Below are 19,454 nucleotides of genomic sequence, written 5' to 3' on the forward strand. Positions count from 1 at the left end.
AGGTCGGGGCATGCTCCTAATGAGACTACGGATGGTGTCCTGGGGGATCTCCTCCCAGATCTGGACCAGGGCATCACTGCGGTACCTGGACGCATGGAGGAGATTCCAGGAGACAGGTAGTTATTCCAGGAGAGCTGGACAGGGCCGTAGAAGGTCCTTCAACCCTCAGCAGGATTGGTATCTGCTCCTTTGTGCAAGGAGGAACAGGATGAGCACTGCCAGAGCCCTACAAAATGACCTCCAGCAGGCCACTGGTGTGAATGTTTCTGACCAAACATCAGAAACAGGCTCCATGAGGGTGGCCTGAGGGCCCGACGTCCTGTAGTGGGCCCTGTGCTCACTGCCCAGCACCGTAGAGCTCGATTGGCATTTGCCATAGACCACCAGAATTGGCAACTACAACACTGGTGCCCTGTGCTCTTCACTGATGAGAGCAGATTCAACCTGAGCACATGCGACAGACGTGAAAGAGTCTGGAGATGCCGTGGAGAACGTTATGCTGCCTGCAACATCATTCAGCATGACCGGTTTGGTGGGGGGTCAGTGATGGTCTGGGGAGGCATATCCCTGGAAGGACGCACAGACCTCTACAGGTTAGATAATGGCACCTTGACTGCTATTAGGTACCGGGATGAAATCCTTGGACCCATTGTCAGAACCTACACTGGTGCAGTGGGACCTGGGTTCCTACTGGTCCACAACAATGCCCGACCTCATGTGGCTAGTGTATGTAGGTAGTTCCTGGAGGATGAAAGAATTGATACCATTGACTGGCCCCCACGTTCACCTGACCTAAACCCAATAGAACACCTCTGGGACATTATGTTTAGGTCCATACGGCGCCGCCAGTTTGCTCCTCGGACTGCCCAGGAGCTCATTGATGCCCTGGTCCAGATCTGGGAGGAGATCCCCCAGGACACCATCCGTAGTCTCATTAGGAGCATGCCCCGACGTTGTCAGGCATGCGTACAAGCATGTGGGGGCCACACAAACTACTGAGAATCATTTTGAGTTGCTACAATGACATTTTGGCAAAATGGACCAGTCTGCTGCATCATTTTTTCACTTTCATTTTTGGGGTGTCTTTGGGTGATCATTTTCATTTCTATCAAATTATGTGGCATCATTTTGTTACTAATACATCACCCACTTATTATCAGGAAAGATATTCAAGATCATTTTGCCCCCAGTTTAGATCTGATGTGTTTTTGAAGTGTTCTTCTAATTCTTTTGAGCAGTATATGTAACGGTCATTTGTTCTACTAATAAGTAAGATCACAATATTTAACAAGTGCAACAGTATTATTTGCGCCATTTGTGTAATTCACACTTTCACCAGCAGCGCGCGCATGTTCTGTACATCAGACAGGACGTTGCTGAGTCTATCTGATTCACACAGAAGTTGATGAGACCAATTAATGTTCGAAAAGTTGCTAAAACAACACTTTGTTCGAGCTTTTGTAGTCTTGAAGGATCCCTACTTTTGTGAAAGGGTGTTTCTGGGTTTGTGCTTTGTTTAGTGAAAACTGGTGAGTGAAACTGTATTAGCCTCCTTAGCTTAGCATGCTATTTCAAGCTATCACAGCTGATTGCTAACTTTATTGTGTCATATGTGTCAGAAGCTTCTGTGAAAAGAAATAAAACCAATCGGAGGCATATTGACTATATTATACATTTACATTTTGCATCGAAATTATTATTTTGGGAACATGACTATGTTAAACAAGCTATTGTATGTCGAAGCACTTGCTATAAAGCTAAGGGAGCCATTTTGGGTTCATATATGCGCTGCCCATGTGTATTGCTGTTAAAGGGTAATGAGCAGCTATGTTGCCACTGTCATTTAATGTGTGTTTTGTGACTAAAGAAAATATTATACTGTACAGTTATTGAATAGATATTTTGAGATACGAGAACCTGAAGATTTGATTTTAGACACAACTACTGCTTTATGCAGGTTGGGTTTTTTTGTTTGAGAGAAAAAAATGCAGTCAGCATATATAATGTTGCCATTGTGCCAGTTTCTTGCTGCACTTTACAGGCACTCCGAAAATGCATGTGTTTTACTGCTCAGAATACGGACAATGAGGCCATAGACTGCATGCAGCAAACTGCGATGGGTCTGGAAGACATCAGTGTCCTGATTGTGGAGGTTCTCGGTGATTTGGGGAGCATTGGACTCTTTTGCGAGCTTATCCGTCTCAATCTGGATGGATAAAGATTATCCTCTAACACACAGTTTAGAGGATAGTTTCAGAACACATTACACAGTGATTGCACTGCATGAACATTTGTGGCTAGAGCGATCCTACAGTGAACACATAATAAATGCCTCTTCTGAAATGTTAATTGGAATGAATACATAACTGTTTTGTAAGTCTTTTTTTGTTGTTGTTTTTACAATTTACATGGCCCATCAAATTATCAAAGTCTGATGCTTAATTCTTTTGGAATACAGTGGAACATCAGTTAATGTACACCTCGGTTAGCATGTTTTTCAGTTAGTATACAATATGGCGCATGTCTTGTCATGTCATTAATACACAGCGTGAGTCCAACTGTGTTCTTAATGTATTTTTATCACAAAATGTCCTTGCTGGCATGCTATTAGCTTGGTAATACATGGAAGCAGGAAGCGAAAGTCCGCTCCACCCAACAATATCACATCATCACCCATCTATCACATCATGAGCGGTTGACTCTGTTGTTCTTTGCTTACTAACAGTTATGCCACAAGTCTTAAACATGTTAACACAAAAGGTTTTATGCATGTAAAAATTAGTTTGACATGCATAAAACTATTGTAAATGCATATAAATAATGAATGAAAGGGATAAATGAAAACATTTAAGCTTACTTTTACCTTCAATGAAGATGTGATTCTTAACAGACACCATGTGGCAGCGATATCAACACCGACACCATCTTCTTGTTTTGCTGTGAGTTATTTCTTGAATTCAATAGTGTTTCTTAAAATGCTTCCACTTGCAACTTTTTTTGGCTCCATTGTGGGTTACTGAATTCAAGAAACCTCAAAACACAAAGTTGGTGACCATGTTCATCTTCTTGCAACATAATGTCTTTGGCAACAATCGCATCTTTAGTGCAGGTAAAAGTAACCTTAAATGTTCATTTATCCATCATTGCACTCTACACGGTCACAGTCTGGAGATCAGGAACAACTAGTTCGAATCTCCCTTGGGCATTTCTGTGTGGAGTATGCATGTTCTCCCCGTGCGTGCGTGGGTTTTCTCCGGGTTCTCCGGTTTCCTCCCACATTCCAAAAACATGCATGTTAGATTAATCGGAGACTCTAAATTGTCCATAGGTATGAATGTGAGTGTGAATGGTTGTTTGTCTATATGTGCCCTGCGATTGGCTGGCCACCAGTCCAGGGTGTACCCCGCCTGTCGCCCAAAGTCAGCTGGGATAGGCTCCAGCATACCCCCGCAACCCTAATGAGGAGAAGCGGTATAGAAAATGGATGGATGGATGGACACTCTACTTGTGGTTGTTTACATTGAAATATAACTGCATTTTATGTGTTTTATTAAACATATTTATGTATAGTACACGTAACCGGATATGACGTTTACGCGACGTGCATTGTGTACGTTTTTACATAGCTCAGTCTTGGTGGATGTCGTGAGACAATAGAAACATTCCCATGACGTATTTTAACAAGAGTCACTTATAAAATAACCTCTCAACATATTGCATATATGAAGTATGGTTATTGATCGTTTATGTTCATACGTTTAAAAATTACCACAGCACGTCGCAGAAGCGTACATAGTCCTTGCGCAGGCGCGGAACCGATTGCGTTCCGGGGACGTATTGCACAGTGACCACTGAACTCTATACATGGAATGGCCCCGATCGCTTGCTGCGCATTGGAGGCCTGAAGCCACCGGAAGTATAGAAGTCGCCATGTTGTTTCACCCAAAACAAGAAAGCCTAACAACTAAGAGGAGTTCGAGATGCCGTCTTGTGCTGCTATTAATTGCACAAATCGTGATACTTGTGAAAATCGCGAGAAGGGACTTACATTTCACAGGTAGGTAAATGCTTATAAATAATAAAAATAGTTTTAAAAAAAATAGATACTTTAAATCTGTAAGCATCTTTTCATCTAAGTAGTTGTCAATTATCCCTTATTCTCCTTTAGATTCCCACACTGCAATGCAATGCTCAACTTCTAAAGCAATGGGTAGTAAATATGCAGAGAGACAGGTGGATTCCTGCAGCCAGATCGCAACTGTTGAAGTCATTTCACCGAGGAGAACTTCGACAGGACCGGCCAGACTGTTAGATTGCGACAAAATGCAGTTCCAACAATATTTGACTTTCCCGATCATCTTCTAAAGGTATGCGTGCATTTAACTTTGATACTACGTAGATCCTTATAACAAATACCTTGTGAACACTGAAATTGAGTTGTTATGCATTGTAATTTCACACCATGGAGGTAGGAAAAACCTTAAACTGGAGGGAAATTTTTAGATTTGGGTCTAGTAAATGTACTCTCTCTTACTTCAAATTTTTGTTGATTCTTGTTAATTTTTATACCGAACCATAATAAATGTAGTGAATGAAGATACATGTACATACAGTATGTGTATGCGTGTATGCTTTTTTGGGTGAAGCAAGATGGCCGACCAATGGCTTCATGCGGTCAGCCGTGACACCCCTTCCAGTAGTGTAGAGTTCAGTGGCAGTGACACGGCGAGTGCCCCTGGCGAGTGACATTTATTTGCGACACCTGCCGTAAAACCCGCCAGAAGATTGAATTAAACTTTATTGACACCCAGCTTTTAAACAAATACAGTGTCCTTCACTCTGTACTTTTGCTGCGTTAGAGCTTCGAATCGGCGTTGGTTTGACAGGAAAGCGCTCATTGTGGACCATGGCGGCAAAGATGTTCCCTCTGATCAAGTAAGTGTTTCGTATTTTACCCGTTGTAGATGATTTAGGCGTAAACTAAAGCGAGACGCAAAAGCTAGCTAGCTAAGCTAGCTCGGTCTACTTGTAATAGTATGGTGTCAAAATTAGCAGTGCCGTTGTTTCAACAGCTTTTTATGGCGCATACATAAAAACATTATTGTCTAGAATCCTTCTTTATTGTTATTTTGGATTGCCTTCGTATCAATGTCGCTCGTCAACCAGCTAATCCACAGTGTAAGACAATGCTTAGGGCATACACAGGTACTGTTACAATCCTGTATTCTTGTTATAAATGAATGTGACATGTCTTTGCTCCATCACAATTCTTATCAATTTCCAGACTGGCCACAAAGGTGACAATTGCAGGGGGGGCTGTTTACGTCGCCTATGATTCTGGGCTCCTGGGCAGCGGTGAGCAGGGCTCTGAGGCCCTGGGACGAGCCAGAGCAGCCATACCACCCGCTGTGGAGGAGTGGATGAAGTACTTTGGCTTGGAGGTACTGACACCTTGAGGTTGATACTCGCCTGTATTAAAAAAAACACTACATTTACATTACTTGCATTCTTTAGGCTCAACTCCCAACAGTACCCAAGGTTGAATTCTCTCCTGTCCAAGCTTGGAACTCTGGTGAGCTGTTTTCATTTAAAAAAACATCACTTCAAACTTCCTCTAAGTTATAATTTTGAAGTGCCTTCCCCACTGCAAACAATGGTCCCTGCCATAAAAACCTGTATTAACTGCACAGGCAATGTTTCACATAATATTTTAGCATTATTAATAGTTTATATAAGTCTAAAAATAAACCAGCCACTGTTAACAATGAGACACTGAAACAGGGATATGTGTCTGTCTATTGCAGGAGTGCGGTGGTCCATTTCAACTCTGTCAGATGCTCCAAGGAAAGCAGCTGAATATTCTAGTCAGGGCTTGCAATATTTTAAAGACCTCACCAAGTGAACAAAGCAGATTAGTAGTTTATTATTCATCTTTAAGATGTTGCACTCAACTGACATGTCCTCAATGCCTATGGAAGAAACATCCAACATGACCTTATTATATTCAGGTTTGTTCTACTAAAGAGATTCTGGTTCTGTCAAAGAATGGAAGTGTGGATTACTTTGTACATAATGCTATAAAGCTAAATTATGTTTAAAAAAAAAAACAATGGCCTAAATCGTGTCTATTCAACAAATGCTTTTTACAATTGTTTATATTTGCACTTGCATCATTCTCAATATGTTCTTTTACATAAACAGACACATTGGGTACACCTGTACAGTCTAATGATATACAAGAGCTGTTCTGTGTGAACGGCATAATGATTAACTCAAACTGTCTATTTCTAGCTTTTGAGTTGGTATGAAAACTGTACTAAAACCGTGGCAGGCTGGCACCTTTGTAGCCACTTCACTTTGCCCTTTGATAGACAGCTCTTTGTCCTTGTCACTGAATGTGGGTTTGAAGTTGAACCAGGATTTTTTTTGTTTTCTGAGGTACTAGTGTTAAAAGTTGTAACAGGTGGGAAATGGTTGTGTTGTGTAGGTACTATCGTAGACAGGACAGTGCGTGTGTGAAAACAAATCGCATGATGCCAGGACCGTAGCGTGCACCCAAGACTCAGTTGTAAAAGCAGTTGTCACTGCTTTTACAATACAAAAGTATTTCGTATGAATAAATGTTATATGAATGCACACATTTATGGCAATATCTGTTTGCTGGGTCCTGCGTGAAATGCACAGAAGAATAAATGCAGAATCTACTGTTAGAACTCTTAAACAGCAACTTCACGGGAGGTCTGTGTGAAAGAGGCTAACATTTGTTCTTGTCAATGATTTCATTAAGGTTATTTTGCCACTTATAGGAAAATACTTGTATCTCACCCCGAGACAATTACATGAGTAAAAACAGTACTTTTTAACAATGTAAATGTAGCCTTATCTTTATAAAGGAAGAATATTCTCTCAAACGTTTTGTTTACGGATTGTGTAGTTGTGCCTAATTTGGATTGTGAGTGTTTGGGTTTTTACTGAGGGATAAAATCCTTCAAATAAAAGGTTAACGTTGGATGGCCAGTTAGGTTATCTAATGGGATGAGCTGTACACGAGCAAGCGTAGAAATGACACAAGTAGAACCAGAGTTGGTGTGGGCTACACAGCCTGTTTATTATTTGGATGACATATTCACATGAGAATAATCACAACAGGCGGCTTAAAATAATTTACACAATTTGTAGGGATCAAATACTGAAAGTGCTACAGTATGGGTTTTTTTTGTTTTTTTTACCATCATGCCTATATAATGAAGCATATTTGGGCACATCATTTTGAAGAGGGGATATCTACGAATCTAAACATGTAAACGTTGTACAATAAAGTGCTCCTGGTTATAACAACGGAAATTACACAACCATTGTATTGGTTTAAAGAACATACTGCATTTAGAGGCAAAACCACAACACGAGGGCACACCGACCATTACAAATTTGTCTGCAGCCTATTATTAAGAAGACACTTGAACGCAACACAAATAGAAGCCTCCATATGCCATAATGATTATTTTAAAGATATGTACAATATTGCAAAAAATGACAGGCCTGAAGGCACTTTGATTTTTTTGTGTGTGGCGTCTAGTGTCATTGGGACGCAAGCATGTGGCAACTTGATCAGCAAACCAATTCATCCATCTCCCATACCGCTTATCCTCACTAGGGTCACAGGGTTATGCTGGAGCCTATCCCAGCTGAGTTTGGGCGAGAGGCGGGGTGCACCCTGGACTGGTAGTTAGCCAATTGCAGGGCTCATACAGACACTCAACCACTCATACCTATGGACAATTTAGAATCTCCAATTAACCTAACATGCATATTTTTGGAATGTGGGAGGGAAGCGGAGTACCCGGAGAAAACCCACACATGGGCAGAACATGCACACTCCACACAGATATGCCAAAATGGAGATTCGAACCCAGGTCTGTGTGGCCAACATGTTAACCACTAGGCCACATGTGCTGTTCTTCCTAGGAGCTTGTGTTAAAAGGTTAAAGGAGCAGATGCCCTCTGACAATGGCACTTTACTTTTTAATGTCTTGTAAAGCACTTGTCTGGAATTCCACTTTAATAATTAGATGTTATTCTGTAAATAATGGGTTTAACTTGGTATTAAACCACTCAATGGAGGGTTATCTGTGTCTATTGTGACTTGCCATGCTTGTTAGCTAGGTAACCTGTCTGTGCAATTCTTTTGGTCGTCACTTAAAACCTGGACTATGCTCCTGCATAGTCAGTACCCTTTTGAGGCCGTCTTTATCCAGGCTTTCCGGGGAAGGCTGTTTGGTGAGCTTCCAATCTGCAGCAACAATACAGCAAGTATGCGCTCCACCAATGCCGTACATAGAATACAGCGAACGCTACAGTTGTGCTGTGCAAACATACAAAGAAAAAGCAAACAAAGATTGCACGCAAGCATGAATTACTTATGGCTTTAAATAACAAAAAGGATGGGGCGGGGGGGTCTCTCCTCTAGGTGGTTTTGACCAGGTCATAGACATGGATGTGAAAGTCATCATCGTATTTGATGTAGTAGACCGAGGGCTTGGCCGGGACTTGGTAGATGACCAGGCCTGTCCTCTTCACGCCTTTGTCGGTGACATACTCCACCTGTTTGCCTACTAGGCTCTCCGTCTCTTCTCCCGGCTTCCTGTCAGCAGGCAACAGATGCTTGTTTTCTGTGGGCAAGAGGTGGCAGAGGAAGGTTCTGGTTTACATGACATCATCACTCTTAACAGCAAACGCACCTTTCTAATGACTGATCTCCCTTGGGAGACACAATAGCTTGAGAAAAACAAAGAAATCATCTTTCTTTTTCAAACCTGCTAAGCTGACTTCAGTTATGTTGAAAGTAGAGCTGCTTCGTGTTGACTTTCTTACTGATATCCAATATTGTCCAGCACTTCATTACCAATACTGATATCAATCGATACCGATATAGGCAGCAGCTCTTCCCTCAGACTAATGTTGCGTCTTGAACAGATTATGATTCTTCTATCGGATGCATTTAATAAACAAACAGTTTACGCAAAATAAGACATGCAATACAATTTACACAAAAAGTGCCAAAACACTGCTTGTGAGTCAGATTGATTCGTTCTGAGGTGTGATATTAGATGAAGGAAGACTGCTTCTCGGCAATAGCAATATTGTCCAATATCTCATTTCTATGCCAATATCAGTTGGCTGGTATTATTGAACATTCATAGTTTAAAGGCAAAATTAATTTTTACTTGCTACAGCAAGACAGTAAATAGAGTCTGGCGTGAGCAGAAAAGTCCACAAACTATGTGCCATAAAATCAGTTTTGCTCCAATCATATCATATCATATCATATTCTTGAGGGAAGGCTCACTGTGCCACACTTTGAAAACACTTGTATCGACCCCCAAATTACCCCTGGTTTGTTACAATGTAGAATCAAAATTTCCTATAAATATAAAAAGAAAAATCGAGGGTCACATGTTAACTGTGTTAAAAGTGGACTCATGTTAATAGTAAACAAAAAACAATACATGGTGCAGTCATCCTTTAATGTGGAGTGACCTGCTGAACACAGTTGACTATGTAGTGGCGATTGTTTTTCTTTATCGACTTATTGCTCTGAGCACCCGTGACAACAACAGTGCATATCACTTTCCGATGTTGCAATAACTTCTGTCTATTGCTACGACAGGTCTGCCAAGCTTGAATATATTTTGAATACATTTTTATTTATGCTCGCCAAGGAGGTTAGGTTTTTGCCGGCGTTTATCTGTTTGTTTGTCTGTTTGTTTATGTTCAAAATAACAAAGTTTGTAATGGATTTGGATGAAATGCGACAGGAATTGTCGGAAATAGGATATGGAAGAACTGGGGGTGATCCGGATCACCGTCTGGATCCAGGGATTTTTTTTTAAAGGATTCTGTAACATAGAACCATTTTCGCCATTTGTGCATATAACTCCACACAAAATGGTCAGAGCTTGGGTTGGGGGGAATACAGGACAAGCTCCCAAAAGGTTCTACAACATATCAAAGACTGATCCAGATAATGGAATAATTCCGGATACTATGATCCAGAATAAAAAATAGGGGACCTTTTGGAATTTTCATCATAGGAAGACAACAAATGAAGCTATAAACATGCAACAAACACCATCATATACTGTACACCCAAGACACGTGTGCCAACAGATTTGGTGTATCTTCAAAAGCAGTGGAGCTACCTCCAGAAGAAAACCGCCATTACAGAAAATGCAATTTTTGTAACTAACTACAGAACTAATATTGATATCATTATGAATCCAGTTGTTAATGGTATGCTTTCATGGTCAAGGAATCTAAATATGTAGATAAAATAAATGCAGGACTAATATTTATGGTGTAAATCACAAAATGGGGAAACTATGGCGCTTGGCAGAGGTCTGCGCTCTCCGAGTGCTTTTCTAGTTTTTTAATATTATGGTGAACAGTAGTGATCAATAAAGCCATCAGATAACTGTCTAGCTAGCAGCTAAGAAATATGCCTTTTTAAAAAGAGGAGTTGTCTTAATTTCAGGGTCAATATAATACTTTCCAGTGTTTTTCTGTGTCCCATTACTTTTTCCCATAGGATAGAGATGCTAATACAGTTGAGCCATATGGCATGCTTGTCAGAATGATTGTGCAAGTTGGTTAAATAATTTCACGACTTAGTCCTTCCACATTTTCAATTGAGAGCCTTTTGGCGCAATTAATAAGTCCACGCCACTTTTAGAGATGCCACGTTACGCACACTTTGCTAGTACCTGCTTCAGGCAAAATTCTGAGGTCTCCATCAGCATAGTCGTCCCACAGTTGGTACATATAAAGTACTGGGTCCTTTTCATAGGTGATGTAATACCAGTTGGTCATGACGGGAGCTCTGGAGAGGACCATGCCCCTCCACTCATTCTTCTCTCCATCCTCCTTTTCAAAAAGATGCTCCACAGCTTTTCCCACCAGCTCCTCAGCCCCAGGAGGTATCTTGATCCTGTTGTTTACTACGGGGAAAGATATAATTATGACGTTATTCATGATTACCGCACCTCTTAAACATGCATTATCTTACCAACGCTTTCAGAGAGGACCTGCAGGTTGGACACTCGCTCGTCCTTGAAGAGCTCGATGCCGTAGACGCAGTCAAATCCGTCGTACTTGACCATGAAGAGCGACGGGTTCACGCTGAGCCTGTCCAGCACGGTGCCCTTCCATTTGCTCTGGTTACCCTTTTCACGCCAGTTGTGCTGAATGCGAAGTCCCAGGATGCAGTTGGGGTCGGGGGTTAGTGTGTCACTCAGTTCCCCGCTGCTTCGCTTTCTGCAAAATAAGTCTTATTGGCCTTGAGGGGGGACTTTGAGACATTTCATTTGGTACACTTACTGTATATATACCATCAGCCTAAACAAGGACAATAATGCTCATGCTCAGTTTTGATTAACAGGTATAACTTTATTATGTCTAGTATCATTTTGCTTGTAGAAGTGACATTTTGACATTTTTTTCTGTATTATGTTTTAGTTTTTTTTTAAAATATATTTGTATATACAGTATATTAATACATTAATAATCAGGCACAGCTCTCAATATGATGCAGCACATAGTTATTCACCACTGCAAATCGCAATAACAGACAAATAACTGGCAAGTAAAATAGCATGTATTTTACATAAATTTGTAAAATAAATGACAAATGCCACTGAATCATGTCACTACATGATTACAATGGTCATGAAATATATATATAAGTGTGTGTGAACATACCTGCCTCTTTTCTTTGACATGCCTCCAGAAATGTAAACGCTACTGGATAAAACCAAAGGAAAGACAGAATATTATCAGTCAAATTTATCATAATAACAAGAGTGTGTCGCTAGCTAGTGACGTCCTCACAATCAACCGAAAATGACAGCCCCAGCAGCCAATGGCATCACGTCGCAGTGAAACACTTCCTGTGTACTTACGTCGCCTAAAACGCAGCCCCAATGGCTGTCATATGTATGTGTGGGAGTACGGTACGGCTAATGCTCTAGTTAGCAGAGTTTGGAGCTAATAATACTGTTGAAATACACAACTTCCGTCCAACTACGGTGTTAGCAAGTACTAGCGACATGACATGTTAGCAAATGTGACGAGACGAGGCTAGAAGGCGGCCACAGCCACTCAGCTGTGCTGGATGTCGTCCAACATATAAGTCAACATGTCGTGTCGTGTTAACAATTCACCTCTCTTGTCTTTAGCTTTACCTTAATGCAGACGTTCCAGAAGCAAGAGGGGGCGGCTAAAAAAGGCTACACCCGCCCCTCAAAAGTTCCACAGCTAAAAAATACTGACAGGAATGGACGCTAACGACCATACATCCCCGCTGTGTGGACTTCATGTCTGTCTCACCTCTACGTAGATTTCATATCAGTATGCTTCGGTTCTTCTGTCACACTAATGTTGCTACACACCTCAACCACACAGCAAATCTCGCGAAACCTTTGTGGAGCTGGAGATGGAGGGACAGTACTCTGTTTCCCAAAATGCCCAGCGTCACACAAAGCGACAGAAGACGTTAGTAGGCGCGCAATGGACACTGGGAAATGGCGGCAAAACCTGTGCTCTTTGGTTCAGCTCAGTAGGCAGAGTAAGTAGAGGTATTTTGCATATTTTGTTTTTACTTACTTCGCAATTTAAGTTAAGTTAATGTAATATAATGTATTTTATCAAAATTAGAAATGTTATATTTATTATACAGATTTCCTATTACCCATTCTATGCTGCTTATCCTCACTATGGTTACGGGTATGCTGGAGCCTATACCAGCTAATTTTGGGCGAGTGGCGGGGTACACCCTGAACTGGTCGCCAGTCAATCGCAGGACACATATAGACAATCAACCATTTACATTCAACCTATGGACAATTTAGAGGCGGCCATTAACCTAACATGCATGTTTTTGGAATGCGGGAGGAAACCGGAGTACGCAGAGAAAACCCACGCACGCACGGACAGAACATTCAAACTCCACGCAGAGATGCCCAACGGAGATTCCCCAATTCTTCCCGATCTCCTGACTGTGTGGCCAATATGCTAACCAATAGACCACCATGCAGGCCGTTTTCCCATTATCTTTAATGGTAATTTTTTAATCATTTATATCTTATTAAATAATATTACATTTATGTGTTGATGGGCTGGTGGTGAGACGGTTACCAAATTCAATATAAACATTTCTTATACATTTTGTATGACATATTTATTATTCAGAATCAGGTGTATTGCCGGGTATAGTTCACACAATATGAGGAATTTGTTCCGGTGTGTTGGTGCAGAAATAAAAAAGTAAATAAAAAAGATATGAGATAGAAATATAAAACATATAAAAATGACAGTGGAGCAGTGCAAACAGCAGCAGAGGAACTGTTAATGGAGTTAAATATTACCATAGAATTATTATGATCAAATCAGGAATATTGACAGTGCAAATATATTTGGATATTTACAATTATACATGTTTCGAGCAGAGTGCAATGTAAGTGATGATGTGCATTACAATATATGTTAAAATAACATATATAGTTTATGCAGAGGTGGGTGGTCAGTGGGGGTTTTGGGCCTTGTTCATGAGGCATGTCGTGGACGGAAAGAAGCTGTTCTTGTGGCATGAGGTCCTGGTCCTGATAAACCAAAGCCTCCAGCCGGAGGGGAGTAGTTGGCAAATTTTGTGAACAGAGTGGGAGGAGTCAGCCACAATCGTACCTGCAAGCTTCAGGGTTCTGGAGGCGTAGAGGTCCTGGATAGAAGGCAGATAGCAGCCTATCACCTTCTCTGCGGAGCAGATGATATACTGCAGTCAGCCCTTGTCTTTGGCAGTAGCTGCGGCGAACCAGGTGGTGATAGAGGAGGTGAGGATGGCCTCAATGATAGACGTGTAAAAGTGCATCATCATCTTCGTTGGCAGGCTGAACTTTCAGCTGCTGCAGGAAGTGCATCCTCCGCTGGGCTTTTTTGATAAGGGAGCTGATGTTCAGCTCCCAGGTCCTGGGTGATAATGGTTCCTAGTAAGTAGAATGACTCTACAGTGACCTTATATTATTATTATTATTATTTAGATTATTATAACATAGGCTGGCAAAAAGCTTACCAGATATAGTACATTGGCCCTATAAAGTGTTAAAATGTAAATAATTTAATCATAATTTAAATAATTGATTTATTATTGGTAGAATTGAAAATATTCATTAGAGGCAATTGGCAAACTGACATTAGTTGGAAGAAAAATAGGCAATCCTGCAGTGTAATAATAGACAACAAACATTTACAACATTGCATAATTAAAATGTTCCTTTAATTTAGTGGTTCAGACTTGCTTATGTTGCCTATAAGTCTCCTGCGTGGTTACACATAAAAACATTTTTATAGCTCAGTGTGCCTTTGGAAAGTTAAAATATGTCAAATACTTAGTGTGACCCAAGAGCATGCATGCCTAATGAATCCCACCAAAGCAAAATCACTCATAATGCAGCAAAAACAAGCAGACAACACACAGTCAACATAATTGATTATCATTCTTTTACACAACCTCACCGCTAACAAATTGTTTAGCATCATCTTCAATCATATGAGGACTCATTTGTCGAATTGCTGTTCAACACACTGGAAATCCAGTCTGTGAAGGACGATATGCGCGTGTAGACATCAGGGGTCCTGGGGTTGCCGCATCGTCGCCCAGAGAACGAAACCACGCCTGCTGCCTCGCCATCGCAGACCAGGGGGCCACCCGAATCACCCTAGAGATGTAGTAGACGCACAAGAACAATTTGACCAAAACCTGTTTGTATTTTGGCTGATAATTAGGTTAGTTTACCCATAAACAGTAGCCAGGGAGTTTATTTACCGGTACTTAGCTGCAGAGAGTAACAGACACTTACTTTAGATGGACGATTGTTACATGGGATGTTCCTATTCATAAAGTCACATATTATAAATGCTTCGTTCTAAAGAGTGCAGACAAGTCAAGTTACATCTGTTTGCACTTGCTGCACGGCCGTAAAACTGTGCTAATTTATATTTGACGTTTTAAAGGTTTCACATCAGGTCCCACCAGTCCAGGGTGTACCCCGCCTCTCGTCCAAAGTCCACTGGGATAGGCTCCAGCATACCCCTGCGACACTAGTGAGGATAAGTGGCATAGCAAATGGACGGATGGATGGATAACAGGTTCCCATCATACAAAATTTACTTTGACATGCTGTTCTAACATTTAGTTTATGAGCACCAAACATGAGAAAATCTATCATCCCCTTTCAGTTTTTAGCTCACCTTTGAGAGAAGAGGTGCTAAAATGGTAAAAGGTCGTCCACTTGTATAGCGCTTTTCTACCTCCAAGGCACTCAAAGCGCTTCAACGGTCACCTTTGAAGTGGTGGCTTTTCACGGGGTCATGATGGAAAAACCTCCTTCCTCATGGGCATGATACCCCTGACCCACCCCAGCTAGATGAGCCTGCCCCATGTATATGCCTGCCATTTATCTGATGACAGCTTTTAAAAGGCTTCACTACACATCTTAAAATGAAGGAGTGGTGAATTAACGTTACCGAACAGAAGCCTTGAGGGACTCGCGAGCCCGTGCCGCACACCATCGTCCTGATGATGGGAACCCCCCTCCATCGTCTGCGACACGTTCGCTGAGATAGCAGGGTGACGTTGACCTCCTGCAGCGTGTTGGGCAAGGTCCTGTTGTCACCGATGTCCCCCCAGCCGGCTGTGATGCAAGAGCCTCTTCTTCCCAGTCGGTCTCTTTTGAGAGCGATCAGCTGCACCTCTTCTGTCAGTTGGGCGCTGGCGTTAAGCTGAAAAAAATAATAAAACTGAGTGCTGTTGAGAAGCACAAATGTCAAAGAAAGACATGAAGTGGAGACTTGAAGAATATTCATTAAATATGTACAGTAGATCACAGCATAGTACAGTGGAATCTCTATCGAATTAAGTTATAAACCTTCACAAAACATCAGACTTCACCTCATTCCTATTAACATCAAACAGCTGACTTTGGGGTTGCGATTTACTTTCTCTTTGGTGTTGTTGTCACATTTGATCCAGAAAATGGACCGTCCCAGTGCATGACATCACACGAGACATCAGCGTACCTTACTAAGATCAGCAATCACATATGTTTGGTTATTTTTTGCGCCTTTTCCGCAAAACACAAAGATGGTGATTAAGGATAAGAAGAACGCAATAAGTGAGGAAGCGGGCTAGTTATGTGAAATAAGTGCGCTGACTTTTAAGAAGCAATGCTGTCCCAATACTTTTGGCCAGCTCCACCATGCATGCCATCACTTATGTACTTGAACTTCTTTTTACCCTTGTGTAATCGTTAAAACTGCTTTAAAATGCTGTTTCGGCTTGCGACTGCCCACACCTTCAGGAGCATGATGTCGTTTCCATGCCCGTCGTAGTTAGGATGCGGAATATTCCTGGCGGCAGTAAACACCTGCTGGGTGGGCTCATCGCCCGTCAGGGAGTCTACTCCTAGAACCACTGTGTACGCCCTGGAAAAGAAAAATGACTGGAGATTTAATACAGTCAAGGCTGACACTGAGGCCTTACTGGAAATTAGAGAGAAACGACAATAAATTACAATAAAAACACTAAATAAATGCTGTTCATTCTGATGTTAAACAAATAACAAATAAAAATAAAATGAAATATACAACTCCCGCTAAGGGTTGCATATAGAAACATTGGAAACTGCACTTAACCAATGTAGGTCAAGATATGCCAACGAGTTAAATACAAGTATACTTTGGGGAAAAAAACATCTTAGCTTGGACAATATAAATATTTTTTTTCCTGTAACCTTTTGCTTTCATATGTTGTGTCACCCTAATCCTTTTTTTGTAATGTTATGGTACGACCCATGTGTAGGTTCATTTTTAGAATATGCTGCATGCGAGCCAATGAAAACAAGCTGTGGGTTGCCAATGGCCCCCACACCTGACTTTGGACACCCCTAATTTAAAGCATAAGCACATATAATACATATGGATATGGAAAATGTTTCTATATTTTCAGCTCTAAGTGCCACCGTGCAGCCTATACATATACATATGTGCAGTACATATGTATATTTGTATATACTGTATATATACACACACATATATATGTATATGCGTATATATATACTGTATGTATGTATATATATATATATATGTGTGTGTGTATATATTCATACTATGGCTGCAATGAGCAAAATGGCACACAAAACCACACAAAAGTGTCCTTAGCGCTTGCAAAAGACAAAGTGCGGCATTGCGTTCAATGAACCTTATGTGCAATACCACTATTTTTTGAACACGTGTTCTATGCATTTGAAACTCCAAAGTGGGACACAATCATCCTGGTTGACCTGCAAGTTGTTGTAATCTCAAACTGTTGCCATCATAAAACCGTTTTTTTTTTTTTTTTTTTTTTACCATTGCGGCCAATGTTTTACGTAACATTTTCCTGCCATACAAGTATAAAAAAAATAAGTTAAACACTGTAAAATGTTAGGTTAATTGGCGACTCTAAATTGTCCATGGGTATGAATGTGAGTGTGAATGGTTGTTTGTCTATATGTGCCCTGTGATTGGCTGGCGACCAGTACAGGGTGTAACTCGCCTGTGGCATAGAAAGTGGATGTGTGTGTATAAAATAATGTTCCCTGCAAACAGAATGAGCTAAAAAACCAAAATATGTCTATTGTGTGACACACTGACAGTAAGCTTATAGAGGATGTGTAATTGGTGGAATTCTTACTGGCGTAGCCTGCAGTGCGCTGCAGTGAGGACAAAGTCTTCTCTGATCAGCAACCCTCCACAGATGTGCTGACCTCGCAATTGCAACGAGGCCATGTAGGGTCGCGAGTGCGGAGCAGCGTCTCTGCCCCCCACAATGTGAGTGCCATCAACTCCTTAAGCAAGCAAACAAGAAAAATTCTTCCTTTGTTTTCTAACCCATTACTGGATGCTTCTAAGGTAACAGTGCTGATGTTTTATAGACTGAAACTTACCGTTTAGAATGAAGAAGAGCAGGAGGATGATCGCCATGGTCAAATGCACACCTTTCTGTCACTCGGGTTCCTATTATTTTTTCGGTGGGTGGGTGGGGGTAGTGCAGTAACTTTGTGGTTGTTGCTTCATTGCATTTACCAACATGCTGTTGAAGGTTTTGCAAAGTTGGTGAAATGACAAAACAGAGCAGGCTGACACAATTAATCAGCTACAGCGAACTGGAACCTCCTTAAGTCTTCTTTGTGTTCTTTCTAATGGCACTGAAGAAGGCTACCAGTGATGGTAAAGAGGAAATGTAAAACAATGTAACATCTAGGAAAGGGTCTTGCAGCTCAGGACAACATGAGAAATGTCATTTATTAAATACAGTATGTCAATTCCGTACACCACACCACATACCAAGCAGCTACTCTCCATTATCTGTCTTCAAAAGATGTGTACTTTTGCTTTATTTTAGTCTCATTATTCAGTCCATCCATCCATTTTCTATGCTTATCCTCACTAAGGTCGTGGGGGTATGCTGGAGCTTATCCCAGCTGACTTTGGGCAAGAGGCGGTATACACCCGGGACTGGTCGTCAACCAATCGCAGGGCACATATAGACAAACCATTCACACTCACATTCATATTGGAGTCGCCGATTAACCTAACATTTAACAGTGTTTATTTTTTTATTCTTGTATGGCAGTAAAATGTTACTATGGTGGCAACAGTATGAAATTTCATCAAATTGGAAGTAAACCACGATGATTGTGTCCCACTTTGGAGGTTCTGCTCTAACTTCATATTGATGTCTGCATTAGAAAGCTTCTATGAATGTGAGCAAATAAGTCAAATGCATAGAACACGTGTTCAAAAAATAGTGGTATTGCACATAAGGTTCATTGAACGCAATGCCGCACTTTGTCTTTTGCAAGCGCTAACGACACTTTTGTGTGGTTTTTGTGTGCCATTTTGCTCATTGCAGCCGTGGAATGAATGCACCTTGATAGAATAATATTCACTTACTATGATGACTCCATCAAACGGAAGCGTTGTTTTTCTGAATCTTTGTAAATGTAGAATTTTTTTGGTACAACTCTTGTATTGGATCTTTTTGCTGTAGATTGTACTTAATGTTGCGGTCTGTAAGTGGAGGTAAGCCGAAAAGGATTGTGTCAGCGTTTCCTCTTGCAGGACATGCATGGGCCAACCGCTTTCAAGTGGTCGGCTCAACTGAAGGCACTTGCCTTTGTTGTGAAAGATGCATGTAGTAACAGTGTACTCTGATTATATACTTTACCTTTTTGTAAATATGAATGCTAACAAGGGCAAATTTAAACAACAAACGTCTGCTTTTATTGCTGATTGTTAGTTTGCAGGGGTATGTAAAAACTACTGAATGCCAAGTGGGTGGCTGGGCCATGGGCCAAAGAATAACA

General features: G+C 41.1%; 3 protein-coding genes across 7 annotated transcripts; 1 reads left to right on the forward strand and 2 right to left on the reverse strand.

The window, feature by feature from the left end:
• The first annotated feature begins 4,752 nt into the window (after nt 1–4,752).
• On the forward strand, nt 4,753–6,046 carry micos13 (mitochondrial contact site and cristae organizing system subunit 13). Its single transcript, XM_054789008.1, has 4 exons — nt 4,753–4,935; nt 5,285–5,441; nt 5,515–5,572; nt 5,805–6,046. Exons 1-4 carry the CDS (start codon nt 4,907–4,909, stop codon nt 5,900–5,902), a joined length of 342 nt encoding a protein of 113 aa, XP_054644983.1. The 5' UTR covers nt 4,753–4,906; the 3' UTR covers nt 5,903–6,046.
• A 1,037-nt stretch (nt 6,047–7,083) lies between these two features.
• On the reverse strand, nt 7,084–12,496 carry LOC129188455 (spindlin-W-like). 5 transcript variants are annotated; one of them, XM_054789003.1, is made up of 5 exons: nt 12,237–12,496; nt 11,755–11,793; nt 11,063–11,310; nt 10,761–10,994; nt 7,084–8,669 (listed from the first exon to the last, which is right to left on the reverse strand). In XM_054789003.1, exons 2-5 carry the CDS (start codon nt 11,772–11,774, stop codon nt 8,464–8,466), a joined length of 708 nt encoding a protein of 235 aa, XP_054644978.1. In that variant the 5' UTR covers nt 11,775–11,793; nt 12,237–12,496; the 3' UTR covers nt 7,084–8,463. The 5 variants fall into 5 exon arrangements, with proteins under 5 accessions (XP_054644978.1, XP_054644976.1, XP_054644977.1 ...); XM_054789001.1 differs by having other exon boundaries at nt 11,755–11,796; XM_054789002.1 differs by having other exon boundaries at nt 11,755–11,796; nt 12,382–12,478.
• Nucleotides 12,497–14,322: 1,826 nt separating this feature from the next.
• On the reverse strand, nt 14,323–18,210 carry LOC129188454 (serine protease 57-like). The gene is made up of 5 exons (XM_054789000.1): nt 18,033–18,210; nt 17,780–17,933; nt 16,401–16,530; nt 15,574–15,828; nt 14,323–14,765 (listed from the first exon to the last, which is right to left on the reverse strand). Exons 1-5 carry the CDS (start codon nt 18,067–18,069, stop codon nt 14,589–14,591), a joined length of 753 nt encoding a protein of 250 aa, XP_054644975.1. The 5' UTR covers nt 18,070–18,210; the 3' UTR covers nt 14,323–14,588.
• Between the last annotated feature and the right edge of the window lie 1,244 nt (nt 18,211–19,454).

The sequence above is a fragment of the Dunckerocampus dactyliophorus genome, chromosome 10 (genome assembly GCF_027744805.1).
Source record: "Dunckerocampus dactyliophorus isolate RoL2022-P2 chromosome 10, RoL_Ddac_1.1, whole genome shotgun sequence".
In the NCBI taxonomy this organism is placed as follows: Eukaryota; Metazoa; Chordata; class Actinopteri; order Syngnathiformes; family Syngnathidae; genus Dunckerocampus; species Dunckerocampus dactyliophorus.